The sequence below is a fragment of the Cercospora kikuchii genome (assembly GCF_019650295.1).
Source record: "Cercospora kikuchii DNA, contig_00002, whole genome shotgun sequence".
NCBI lineage: Eukaryota > Fungi > Ascomycota > Dothideomycetes > Mycosphaerellales > Mycosphaerellaceae > Cercospora > Cercospora kikuchii.
In genome coordinates, this window is record NW_025408583.1 from 4,586,617 (window position 1) to 4,599,233 (window position 12,617).

At 53.7% G+C, this 12,617-nt stretch overlaps 6 protein-coding genes across 6 annotated transcripts; 3 read left to right on the forward strand and 3 right to left on the reverse strand.

The window, feature by feature from the left end:
- Positions 1 to 261: 261 nt before the first annotated feature.
- CKM354_000403700 (uncharacterized protein) lies at positions 262 to 1,979 on the reverse strand (the record flags this gene model as incomplete). The annotated part of the gene is made up of 3 exons (XM_044799261.1): positions 262 to 745; positions 808 to 1,077; positions 1,132 to 1,979. The coding sequence occupies 3 exons, from the start codon at positions 1,977 to 1,979 to the stop codon at positions 262 to 264; spliced, it is 1,602 nt and encodes a 533-aa protein (XP_044655196.1).
- A 333-nt stretch (positions 1,980 to 2,312) lies between these two features.
- On the reverse strand, positions 2,313 to 2,923 carry CKM354_000403800 (uncharacterized protein; the record flags this gene model as incomplete). Its single annotated transcript, XM_044799262.1, has 2 exons — positions 2,313 to 2,661; positions 2,886 to 2,923. 2 exons carry the CDS (start codon positions 2,921 to 2,923, stop codon positions 2,313 to 2,315), a joined length of 387 nt encoding a protein of 128 aa, XP_044655197.1.
- A 2,276-nt stretch (positions 2,924 to 5,199) lies between these two features.
- Positions 5,200 to 7,097, forward strand: CKM354_000403900 (uncharacterized protein; the record flags this gene model as incomplete). The annotated part of the gene is made up of 3 exons (XM_044799263.1): positions 5,200 to 6,354; positions 6,433 to 6,658; positions 6,715 to 7,097. 3 exons carry the CDS (start codon positions 5,200 to 5,202, stop codon positions 7,095 to 7,097), a joined length of 1,764 nt encoding a protein of 587 aa, XP_044655198.1.
- A 684-nt stretch (positions 7,098 to 7,781) lies between these two features.
- Positions 7,782 to 9,347, forward strand: CKM354_000404000 (uncharacterized protein; the record flags this gene model as incomplete). Its single annotated transcript, XM_044799264.1, has 1 exon — positions 7,782 to 9,347. One exon carries the CDS (start codon positions 7,782 to 7,784, stop codon positions 9,345 to 9,347), a length of 1,566 nt encoding a protein of 521 aa, XP_044655199.1.
- Positions 9,348 to 9,998: 651 nt separating this feature from the next.
- CKM354_000404100 (snoRNA-binding protein NHP2) lies at positions 9,999 to 10,909 on the reverse strand (the record flags this gene model as incomplete). Its single annotated transcript, XM_044799265.1, has 2 exons — positions 9,999 to 10,372; positions 10,591 to 10,909. The coding sequence occupies 2 exons, from the start codon at positions 10,907 to 10,909 to the stop codon at positions 9,999 to 10,001; spliced, it is 693 nt and encodes a 230-aa protein (XP_044655200.1).
- Positions 10,910 to 11,236: 327 nt separating this feature from the next.
- CKM354_000404200 (uncharacterized protein) lies at positions 11,237 to 12,485 on the forward strand (the record flags this gene model as incomplete). The annotated part of the gene is made up of 2 exons (XM_044799266.1): positions 11,237 to 11,756; positions 11,812 to 12,485. The coding sequence occupies 2 exons, from the start codon at positions 11,237 to 11,239 to the stop codon at positions 12,483 to 12,485; spliced, it is 1,194 nt and encodes a 397-aa protein (XP_044655201.1).
- Between the last annotated feature and the right edge of the window lie 132 nt (positions 12,486 to 12,617).

A 12,617-nucleotide genomic window follows, 5' to 3' on the forward strand; every position in this document is an offset into this window, starting at 1 on the left:
GTAGAGCAGGCATCCGGTAAGCATGATCTCCCAGGATGTGGCAACCAGGTGGCTGGTGAATAGATCTCGGACCGGCTCCTTCAACCAAAAATGGCCAGTATGGCTCGGCGCATGAGATGAATCAGTCCTTTGAGGCAAACCTCGAGGTGGACTTCTGTACCGATGACTTGCTTCAGTCAATCAATGTACTGTAGACAATTCCGGGATTCCGCTCAGCAATTTTCTATGTGAAGCCGCACAGGATCCATTATATTCGACACCTCACTCACTCCAGGTCGGCCTTCCCATCATGGAGTACATGTTTCCCTGGTCCTGAGGATACATCTGCTCTGTGTAAACAGGGATCTGCATGGGATATGCTTCCTGAGGCATAGACATAGGTGGGCCGGAAATGGATTGCATCTTCTGCCTCCTGGCAACTGGTTCCTCAGAGGGGCTGGCCTTCCTCTTGCGGCTCATTGGTTTGCGGGCTCCATTGTCCGCGGCACGCTCCTGCTGTGGCTCCTCCTTGTGGTCGTGGACACGCTTCATGTGGTCGAACAGGTTGTAGCGCCTTGGGAAGCCATTGCCTGGGATGCCGCGCTCGCAACCAGGATAGAAGCAGAGATGAGGACGCTCTCCATGTCCGTGCATACCATGTGCCTCTCTTTCGTGCCTCAGCAGGCATGCCGTGGATGAGAATTCTTGCTTGGAGCAAGACTCAACCTTGCAGCGGAAAGGCTTCAGGTGGGAGTCGATGAACTTGCTGTAATCGCAAATGGTCAGTCATGGATCTCAGCATAGGGGAAGGGATTCGAGAGATCATACTCGTAGTTGCACTTGAGCTTCGTGGGCTTGTGCTGGCAGTTAGGGTCACTGGCGTAAGGACAGTGGTACAACCCATCGGCCTCAGGTCCCTTGGAGTATAGTGGATGATTCCTGTGACGTCCCTCATCTCCTTCGCCAGTCACGCTACCAGTGGAAGAAGTGGCCTTGTGTGGGACAGAGTGGGTCGAATCAGACCTGGACAAGGCCGGTGTCAATTCCTGGTGGTGCACAGGCAAGTGCGCGGGCACCGGGCGACCAGGTTGAACGAAGCTACGCCACACGTCAGTATCGCAGGTCAACTCATGGCGCATTATGTCGTCGAACCTCATCTGCACTGCAGGTACTTGTTGCTCCTGCTCATAGCGGACGAAGCCACCGAATTCCTCACTACCATGGGTGGACACAAAGGATGGGCCGGAGATCATGCCTGGCGAAGACGTCTCCGGACGTGGGGGAGGAGTAGGAAGACCGTGGCCATGGAAGTCCTTTGCCAAGCTGGCAGAGTTACTTACTCTCGCATCGCCGTGTGCAACCATGCCAGACACATGTGGTCGTGGCTGTTGAGCAGAGTGGTAGGTGACGGTCACCGGAGCATCCGTGCGTGGCAGCAATCGTCGAGGCGGAGAGCCGGACGGGTCAGACACAGTCCTCCTTTGGAAATGTGCAGCAGGAGCCTCTGGGTAGTGAACCATGGTCTGAGTTGGGCCATAGATCGCAGGCTGCGGTCCGCTAAAGGTAGGATAATACGCGCTCATCTGTGGACCTGCTGGAATGGAAGCCGGGGATGACACCATGCTGGCAGTGGACATATCCTGAGGGCCGGCTGTGAAGACAACAGGGCCGGACGTGGACCAATGTGTGGGCTCTCCAATGAAGGACAAATCCAAGCCGGGTGGCAGCAATGGGAAGTCCGTCTCGGGCACGTGTGTAAGGCTGTGCACGGTCTGGCTCTCATGGCTCAGAGCAGGCGACAAGCCCATATCTACAGCTCCTTGGCCAAATTGAGCCCACGACGAGGCGTCGTTCAAGGATTGGGAATCCTGGCAGCTGGGCGCGGCACTATATGTAGACCATTGGCGGCTGGCGGCCTTGGGAAGCGTGCTGTGGTCCGAAGGTCCTGAGGTCCACGACTCCTCTGGCATTGAAGCCTGGCTCCATGATGAGTCGTACATATCTGGACAATCCGATGGGGCGCAGTCCGAGGCAGTGTCCGGTGGGGTCAAGGGATAGGCTTCCGGGTATATGGAATGACACCAGTTATTGACCTCTGTGGGCTGTGCAAACAGAACGGATCCGGGCTGGTGGAAGGAGTGAATCTCCTCACTACACACATGAGACGTCAGTTCGTGTCATCGTCGACAGTAGCAACGACACCATGGTCTATAAGCAACGTAATACAAGAAGAAACATGAACAAAAAATGGTCCCGTGCCATTGCCGTGTAGAGAGAGCGCGCCAGTTGTGTCGAATGGAAACGGGAGGTGCATAGTCGCGGACCAATTGTCGTTAGGACTGCATCGAGCAGGATTGGACAAATCCAAGCGTGATGGCGGGAAACATTGGTTGCAGGGCAGAGTAGTCGAAGTAATCCAATGTGGGAGGGCTTCTCAACGATCCAAACAGGAAGTTAGGCCATCTCTGAGACGTGGACAACAGAAAATCAGATCGAGCCATCCATAGCACGGCGCGGTCGCGCAAGTCCTCTTCCAAATCCTGGGGCTTATCCATATGGGAGTAGGTCATATCCGCGGTGCTGAGAACAGGTGGCGAGCAACTCCACTGTGAATAAGTTGGAGGCTTCAAGCCGACCATGTGACTCAACACGCACTGGAGCGTAGAGACAATCCATTGCGTCCTGGGAATCCGCGCTCAAGTCAAGTCCAAGGGAAGCAAGTCCAGGGTAATCAAAGGTCCAATTCCAATCCCTTATCCAAGGCCGGCTGGCAGAAGCAGTATCCTGAAGTCCATGGAATCCGTGGCAATAGGCTGGTCTGAGAAATGAAATACAACACAATCTCGAAAAGAATTCGAGTACATTATCTTGCAAAGCAACGCTGAAGAACATAGAAAAGAAAGTACCTGGCGGCCAATTGATCCTCGCGGCTGCGAAATGTCATCCTGGAAAGTCCGATACGAGGCTACAGGAAGAGCCAAGTTTGTTTGTTGTCGTGTGTGTAAAGGTGTTATAGCAACACAAAACGATGCGGATGATCGTTGCGGAGTAGGGAAGCTGTCCACTGGGTGAGGGAGGGAGAAGTAGTGGTTGATGTTGGGCAGCGTTGGGCAGAAAGACAGGCGAAGGTTGCAGAAACGGAAGCAGGAGGAATGGGAGCGCGGCCGGGCTCTTCATAAGGAAACGCTGGACGAAGGGGGGCCGGGAGGGGAAGACTTCGGGTGGCTGAAGTGAGCTGACGCCAGCGGATGTGACGAGAAGTGCTAGCGTGCATCGGCCCATGAGTAGCGCACGAATTGGCTCCGCGACTTCCTCGGCTGGCTCTGCACCTGCTGCGCTCGCACCTGCACCGCTCGACGTGGCAGCTCGACAGCGTGCGATTCATGCTGCGCGCGCACCTCGTCGCCGTGCCGCTCGTCGCCAGCTGCACCGCCGTGCATCGCGCACATCGACTCACGACGACGCTGACGACCAGATTGCACGCGCGAGCAGCACGCAGCAGACTCATCAGCAGAGGCTGGTGCGGCGGCAGAATTGAGCAGCGCATCCTGGAGCCTCGCCAACATTTCCCACTTCTCTTCATCTGCCATCCTTGCTCTCCAGCCACTTCACCTGGTGCTGCATCGAGAAGCCGCCGCTGACTTCTCCGATCGGTGGTGCCTGATTGTCATTGCCAATCCGGGCTCCATCTCGGCATCATTCTGCGCATTGGCAGCACAGCAGTTCTCGCAGCATCTTTGTGCGCAGCATGTTGGACCTTGGAAGCGACACCAACCCTGCAGCAGATGAACGTCACCTCGAAGCCATTGCTCGTCGCTTCTGGAAAGATTGGCCGCAAGTCTCCGGATTCTGGACACGCTGAGACGTGAGCAGCGTTTCACATCTCATGCCGAGTCAGGACGCTTTGCAGATCACTTCGGCCTCTCTGTACGGGCTCAAGGGCTGGACGTTGAATCGTTCGCGATGCTACCGTCGTATCTGTCGCTATTTTCAGCCGTGGCAGCCCAGGAGCATTTGGGCGCGTAGAATATCACCCACCAGCGCGGTTGCGCAACGACATCGTCTATCTGCACCTGCGCAGCACAGCGACAGCGTCATTGTGCAATGGTATACCTTCCTATCGCTAACCGACCAGGCCAGAACCGCCACCACCTGCGCCATCTGCTACGCAACACGAAATGTTGATCGATTTGTGCTTGCGCACATCGTCGAAAATGCGTGGCCAGACCAGAGCTTCGGATTCCTGTGATTTCAAAGGGGTCCTCCGTGAATCGTTGCACATGCGCGGCATGCATTCCCTCGACCAGGTGAATCCGCACAGCCGCAACATGCGACCTGGTTACAGCGAGAAGTATCCATCAAGTACTGCTGCGTGCAGTCCTGGGCGGCCAACAGAGAATAACGCGACCTTCCGCAGTATGCGACGACTGACTGCCAGTGATATCCGTCGAATCTCGACATTGCTAGGCATTGAACCCGTACCTGCGCATTGCGACTTGAACACTGCACGACATCGACCTGGGATGTTCAAGTTTGCACGTCATTCCTAGGAACAGATCGCATGGCTTGGCTCTATTCGTACCACAGAACCACAAGCTGCAGAACGTTGCACATTTGCACATTTGCTGCACCGCGAACCATGCGCTGACATGTGGTGCTGTGCGTAGTGCTCTTTCTCAATGTGCATGAACTACTGACCTTTCTGTGGTGGCGAGTCCCAGATTCCTGCACATGTCTTCCACAAAGCTCTGCATAGCATATTCTCGCACTCGGTCAGTTCGTCGGCCTCCGATAACGCTTCGAACATCGCACAACATCCATTGCTCGACCACCGACCAGGAACACGACGGGCCTAGCCGGCCTGGAATCCGTGCAAGGGTTCCTCTTTTTTGCACCAACGGACCGTGCCGACATCTTATCAAAAGGCTTCGTTCTCTTCATGTGCGCAGGAGATATCTCGGATGGTCGACAAAGCATCATACTTCTTGCCAAGCCTTTATAGATCTTTAATAACTGACCGCCGTGATCCTTCTCATGCGGACCATGGGCGGCTGCAACGCGGAGCTACCTCGACATGATGTTATTGTTCGAAGTCATGCTACCACATATATAAGATGGATTGTGGATACCATGTAGGTACTGTTCGGCTTTCACTGACTTTGGTCTCATTATATCCCGTCACCTCGACTCCTTTTTGCTATCGGCTGCACATAATTCACCATGGCAGAAGAAGCAGTCGGACTACAACGTGCGTCCTTGGGAGCTCGAAAATCTTCGAGCGAATCCTCGTTGAGCGACAGGGACCACGAAAAGCACAACCACTTCGATATCGACAACCGCCATCCCAATCACGATCCGAATCATGGAGCGATACCAGAACGACCTCTGACCAAAGTCCACACTCACGAACCTTACCCCGTCGATGTTGTCAATCTCCCTTATCGAACCCTTACCGCCGAAGCTGGCGATCGCATGCGCGAGTACACGGAGGAAACAGCGACCGGTCTCCAACCTGTCATATCCATGAAACGCACCAAGACCGGTGAAGCGAAGCCCCAAGAGTACTCTCTCGTCACATTTGTTGAAAATGATCCAGACAATCCGAAGAATTGGAGCAAGACCTTCAAGTGGTATTGTACAATGGTCGTCGCCCTGACCTGCTTCGCGGTCGCCTTCAATAGTGCTGTGATCACCGCAGATCTGGTCGGACCAGCCGAGACATTTGGCGTCAGCGAAGAAGTGAGTCTGTTGACTATTACTCTCTTCGTCGTTGGTTTTGGCGTTGGACCTATGGCTTTTGCGCCCATGAGCGAAATTCTTGGCAGGAGAATCATGTATGCGAGCACTCTTCTAGTGGCCGTCATCTTCATCATTCCGTGCGCAGTCGCGAAGAATATTGGAACTTTGCTGGTGTGTCGAGCGATTGATGGCATTGCGTTTTCTGCACCGATGACTCTAGTCGGAGGCACGCTGGCGGATCTCTGGAGAAACGAGGAGAGAGGAGTTCCCATGGCTGCGTTCAGTGCTGCGCCATTTATCGGTCCTGCTATTGGACCGCTAGTTGGAGGCTTCACGGCTGATCATTTGGGCTGGAGATGGCTGTATTGGCTCCAGCTGATTTTGTCAGGAGCATGCTACATCTTGATCACCTTCACTGTACCGGAGACTTACGCACCGACTATCCTGGCTCGACGAGCTAAGAAGCTGAGGAAAGAGACTGGGAGTGATCACTACGTTACCGAAGTGGACCTGGACTTGCGACCACTCAGCGAGAGACTGCGAGTCTTCTTGCTGAGACCGTTCCAATTGCTCTTCCAAGAGTTGATTGTCTTCTTTATCTCGCTCTACATGTCTGTCCTCTACGGATTGCTCTACGTGAGTAAAGTCATAGGTGGAAGCCCTACCCAAGCCACCACGATTAGGCAGTTGAATATCGCTTACACCTATTGCTAGATGTTTTTCATCGCATATCCAATCATCTTCCAGGAGGGGAAAGGCTACTCTGCATCCATCACTGGTTTGATGTTCATTCCTCTGGCAATCGGAGTCGTGATGAGTGCTTTCTTCTCACCTTGGGTGAATAAGCACTACCTCAAGCAGGTTGAGAAGTATAACGGCAAGCCTCCGGCTGAGGTTCGCTTGATTCCCATGATGTATTCGTGTTGGTTTATTCCGGTCGGTAAGTGGATTGCCAGAGCGGAACGCACATTTTCTGGAGACTGACGTTTTCAACAGGATTGTTCATTTTCGCCTGGACTTCATACCCACGCCTCACCTGGTTCGCTCCTGCTTTTGGAGGTTGGTTCGTTGGGTTTGGGTTCATCTTCCTATACAACAGCGCAAACAACTATCTGGTGGACACTTATCAGCACCAGGCAGCCAGCGCTCTCGCCGCGAAGACCTTCCTCAGATCACTCTGGGGCGCGGCAGTCGTGCTGTTCACCATCCAGATGTATCACCGACTGGGCGACCAGTGGGCGTCGACACTTTTGGCGTTCATCGGGTTGGCGTGCTGCGCAATTCCGTACGTCTTCTATTACAAGGGAGCTGCGATTCGAAGATTTTCCAAGTTTGCGTATGCTGGTGATGAAGAGAGCAACACCACAGGCGTACAGTAAAGGGGCGATGACTGAATAGAGAAGGCTCGGATGCTTCTGCGGTAATAGCGAGACAGCCGCCGCGGTCTGTACCGATAGTAATGATACCCATTCCATATTGATAGATACATCATCCTACACGAATTTTTCCAACAATCGATGTGCACGCGTCCCTCTTTGCTGCGGTCAGCAATACCAAGCCCATGCAAGTCTGGAGTTGTTGGTCGTACGCGGTCACAAGACGTGGCGATGGGTGATCCCGGTTTGCCGACAAACGCCTGTTCGCACTTGAAACGCAGGAACTTCTGGGTGCCAGAGTGCTGGACCAGGCGATCAGTATGCTAGTTTGCGGTTCCTGAAGATCATAACGAGTCGTGGTCGACGGAGGTGGCGCGTCAGAGATATTGGCTGATCTTGTGCTTAGCGGCCCAACTTGTGACCTGTGCTGGTTCATTGACGACCACCGGGCCGCGTCGAGGAGACCTCGACTGACGCAGGCCGCAAGCATGTCCAGAGCTATACAGCTCTGGCAGTAGACGACATTGTTCTCACGCGATTTTTGTAACAGTGTATCTGCCCTAGGCGGTCGGCTCGGTCGGCTTCATATTGTCCCGGCAGCTGGCGACTTGACCGCATTCGGGAGCTCCACTGCACGAGCGAGCGAGCTTGTGACAGCTGCATATGCGCAGCTGCTTGAACACGACTATGCCCATGACAGCGGGCCTGGGGGGTCTGCGTGCCACGACTCCCACCTACAACACCACCCCCAGCGCCTCGAGCACCGACATACCGAACGGCACCACCCCGACCAAGAAATACAGCCTCTTCCCCTCCGTTGCACTGCGCGAGAGTCCGCCCTTCACCACTCCTCCGGCCGCAGACAAGACCCGCTCGGATTCATTGTCGCGCGCCGATGGACGCTCCAGCCGCTTTGTCGAACAGATGAACTCCACCTCCACCTTCCTCTCGCTCGAAAGTCCTTCTCCACCTTCATCCTCCCACGCCATAAACCCTGCGACCATCCCCACGCGAACGAGCTCTAACCGAGCAGCTTCCAACGTCAACCATCCCAACGATCGCGAGCGCAAGCTGTCCAAGAAACACCGCAGCCAATACAGTCTGGTGTCAGTGCCCGAGAGCAGGCGCTACCCCGAAGTCGACGAGCGTGTGTGGATGTCGCAAGGACGAAATCATGGCCACAAGGCGGGCCCCAGCACCGCGTCGCGGGACTTTTCTTCGCGAGACAATCAGTCGCCGCCTACGGTCATCGGTGCCGACCTGATCGATGGCAGTGGCAGCAGCTGGAGCCAAGAGAAAGAGAACATCCTCAAAGGACCATATGCCTACCTCGAATCGCACCCAGGCAAGGACATTCGGTCGCAGCTAATCAGCGCCTTCAACGAGTGGCTGCAAGTGCCTGCATCCTCGCTTGCCGTCATCACTCGAGCAGTAGCCCTGCTACATACCGCATCACTTCTGATCGATGATGTTGAAGACAATTCGCAGCTGCGGAGGGGCATTCCCGTTGCGCATTCGATCTTTGGAACTGCACAAACGATCAACAGCGCCAATTACGTCTACTTTTGTGCCTTGCAAGAGCTGATGACACTCAACAACCCACTCGTCATCCAAATCTACACAGAAGAACTTCTGAACCTCCATCGTGGCCAAGGAATGGACCTGTTCTGGCGCGATACTCTAACATGTCCCACCGAAGATGACTACCTCGAGATGGTCGGCAATAAAACCGGGGGCTTGTTCCGACTAGCCATCAAGCTGATGTGCGCCGAAAGTCCTTCACACAACTACAATCCCAATCCCGACCTTCCACATCAGCCAACAGATTACGTTCCCCTGGTCAACACAATCGGCCTTCTCTTCCAAATCCTAGACGACTACCGCAACCTCTCAGATACCATCTACACCCAAAACAAAGGTCTTTGCGAAGATCTCACTGAGGGAAAATTCTCCTTTCCCATCATCCACGCAATCCGATCAGATCCCAACAATTTAGTTCTGATCAATATCCTGAAACAAAAGACGAATGACGATGAGGTGAAGCGGTATGCTGTGCAATATATGGAGAATTGTGGCAGTTTCTCATATACTCGGCGAGTCTTGAGAGGTTTGACGAAGAAAGCTATGACGTTGGCGGATGAGATCGATGTGAGGGATGGGGCGCAGCAAGGCAAAGGCGAGTCTGTGAAGCTGATTTTGGAAAAGTTGAGAGTGGATAATGGGAAGCATTCGAGGGGGAGTGCTAGTGCTTGAAGGACCGCGTGCAGAGACGTGCAGGGATGTTAATAAGGCACTGAAGTCTTAGGAGGATGATATGTCGGAGAGCTTGAGCCAGAGGGATTGCAGCTGGCAGGCCATTTATACTGGAGAAGAAAGCTGAGATGTGAAAACGGGAAGGTTTTTGTCGATTTCGCGTTTCTAGCTAGCCCGGCTTTTTCATGATACCAATTTGAACGAGGTCACGATTTTTGAGATGGATGCGAATGATCCCCTTCCTTCCAGACTTGTCTTTGTGTTTGTTCGACAAGGCTCCAGAGGTAGAGCTATTGGGAAAGAAAAGAGACGTTCGCAAAGACTTGAACTTTGTTCGCCATTTCCATATTGACACAGTAATAGCATTTTCGCATACAGTACTTCCTGTACAGTCCAACCAACCCCTTTCCAGACGCCGCGACACCGTTTGAACCATTCCCATATGAGCGTGTCATTAACATGACCACCGTTTGCACCTCTTCCCTTTCTTGTCGTTGAAGCTGGAGAGGTATCTACAGTGTTTGCGAGGCAGACCACCGACCGACATATGTGCCTCAGCTTCCGTGACAATGCCGTGCCAGCAAATGCGGATCTCCAAGTACATCGAGGCAGCTTCGAGCCATCCAAACCTGGATTCTTGTAACAACTTTTCTAGACCTTGACATCCGCGGCCAACTTTCTCGCCAGCTTGTTCAAATCCGCATAAGCCTCTTTCCACTCATCCGCGCTCTCTGTCGCGCCCTTTCCAGTATTCGGCGTCAACATGACCACACTCGTCGGTCGCTTCGTAGACCCGGCGGCGCCCAACTCCGCTCGTGATGGGACGTAGATGTATGGGATTCCGTGGTCTTCGCACAGTACTGGGATATGCGAAATCACATCCATGGGGCTGATGTCTGCTGCGAGAATGACAATTCCCGAAGGTAAGTTGGCCGGGTTGAGGGATGTGGGTGTTGCGACGGGGGATTTGCGAATCGATTTGACGCATTCTTTTACGCCGCGCTTTAGGGCTTTGGATTTGGCAGCTGGAGGTATGTTAGGAAATCTGCCCATGTGGAGAGTTTGGGTTCTTCGATTATGAGGTCTTGTGGGAGGGGTTGGCGCCTGTCTAGGGCTGCTGAAGAGGATGATGCTGTTGCAGATGTTGCGCGCTGTACTGTCGATGTCGATGTTGTTGCATGGGAAGGGGGTGTGCGAGAATTATGATGAATGTTACTGGGGGGACTACGAGACTGGGACTCACCCTTCTTTACGGATTTGAGCACTTTTTTCTGGTCTTTCTCGCTGGCCAGTGGGTTTGCGAAGGGGACGAGAGCTGCGATGCCGACCACCGCGAGTGCTTTGTCGTCTGATTGCTCCTCCTTGGGCGCGACGACAGAGACTTCGGTGTTGTCGATGTCCATTACTGATTCGTCTGCGCCTTCGCTCTTGCGTGACTTCTTCGATTTCTTCTCTTTCTTGGGCGTGGGCGCTGCATCGGCGTCGACCTCTTCGTGCTTGCGCTTCTTCTCCTTCTTCTCTTTCTTGGCCGCGATTTCGGCCTCTGTCTTATCCTTGCCCATGATGAAGGTGACTATCGGGTGGCAGCGGTGTCGCGAGTGTGGAATTGATAGGGTGCGGTCGATGTCGTGGTTAACGCAGTTTTCTCCGCCGGAGCTCAAGCTCAAAAATTACGGCGAGGCAGGTCGGCTCGAGGCGCAAAGATGAAAGCTTGGCATCGCATTGAAACTCCACTGCAGCTACGGCATCCCATTGCCCCATCATCTGCGCTGCAGCATCCTTCCGAACGGCGAAATGTAGGGCTGCGATGCGGAGACACTGTAGTGTACTAGCAAGTATCAAAATGGCGCCATGCTCCTTTTCCTCCTTCTGCCCACACATGATTCAGCATGATCCTAACGCTCTCCCTATGGACTGCAGCTGCTGCAGCAACGACATCATGTTCTTCTTCGGGCCATCCCTATGATGCGGCGCACAACGATCTTACAGAGGCTTTTGCAAGCAGACAATACTTCTACATCGGAGGACAGTATATTAACTATACCTTACCAACATCGAACACGACAAGCCGGTACATGGTCGGCCAGATCTACGTCGAACACCTTATCCCTCCGAAAATCACCAAGACCAATCCAGTCGTTTTGATACATGGCAATGCTCAATCAGGCACAAACTTCTTGAACACCCCAGACGGACGTGAGGGCTGGGCATCTTATCTGCTTCGCACAGGCTATGAGGTCTATATCACGGACCAAGCAGCTCGAGGAAGGTCGCCATATCTACCTGGCCACGATGGGGATCTGACTGCCTTTTCCGCGCAGCAGATTGAGTCTCAATTCACCGCACCGGAGAAACGAGATCCGCTTCCTTACCCACAAGCAGCAGGGCATACTCAATGGCCGGGTGAAGGTGAGGCCATGTGGCGGTATGTAATCTTGACGACCAGAGCTAACGTTACTCGCAGGCACTGTCGGCGACCCCATCTTCGACGACTTCTACGCATCCCAGGTCCCAGCTCTGATAAACGGCACCATCCAGGCATACTACAACAATGCTTCGTATACTGCGCTACTTCAAAGGATCGGAAGGCCTAGTTTTGTCTTTACGCACTCTCAGTCAGGTCCTTGGGGGTTTCAGCTCGCAGATACCGTTCCGCATCTTGTCCAAGGTCTCGTGAGCATGGAGCCGCAAGGACCTCCTTTTCAAAATTGGATAGGTACACCATTCGCACAAGGCTACACCACTACTGGTGGTTCTCGCCGGTATGGCCTCACAAATCTGCCACTACACTACGACCCACCGCTGGAGCATGACGACGCAAGTCTGCTGCGGACAGAAATCGTGCTTGCAAGAGACTCGGACTCCTCAGACTGTTCAAGACAAGCGGAGCCTGCGAGACAGCTGGCTCATCTGGCACAGGTGCCACACCTGGTCTTGACCGGTGAGGCGAGTTATCACGCCGTGTATGATTACTGTACGGTGAACTACATGAAGCAGGCTGGACTGGAAGTAGATTTTGTCTCCCTCGGCGACGTAGGAATCCACGGCAACGGACATTTCCTGTTCTTGGAGAAGAACAGCCTTGAGATCTTGGAGAATGTGGCGTTGCCGTGGCTTGAGGCACGATCCAAGCTATAATTCCTAATCGAAAGATGTCGAAGCCTCCAATATCCCTTTATAGTGCCTGCAAATCGGTGACCTGCTGTGTTCGATACCTGTGTCCTCCTCCGTCGCCTCGCGTGCCCGACGAAGCCAATTTGTGGCTTATGA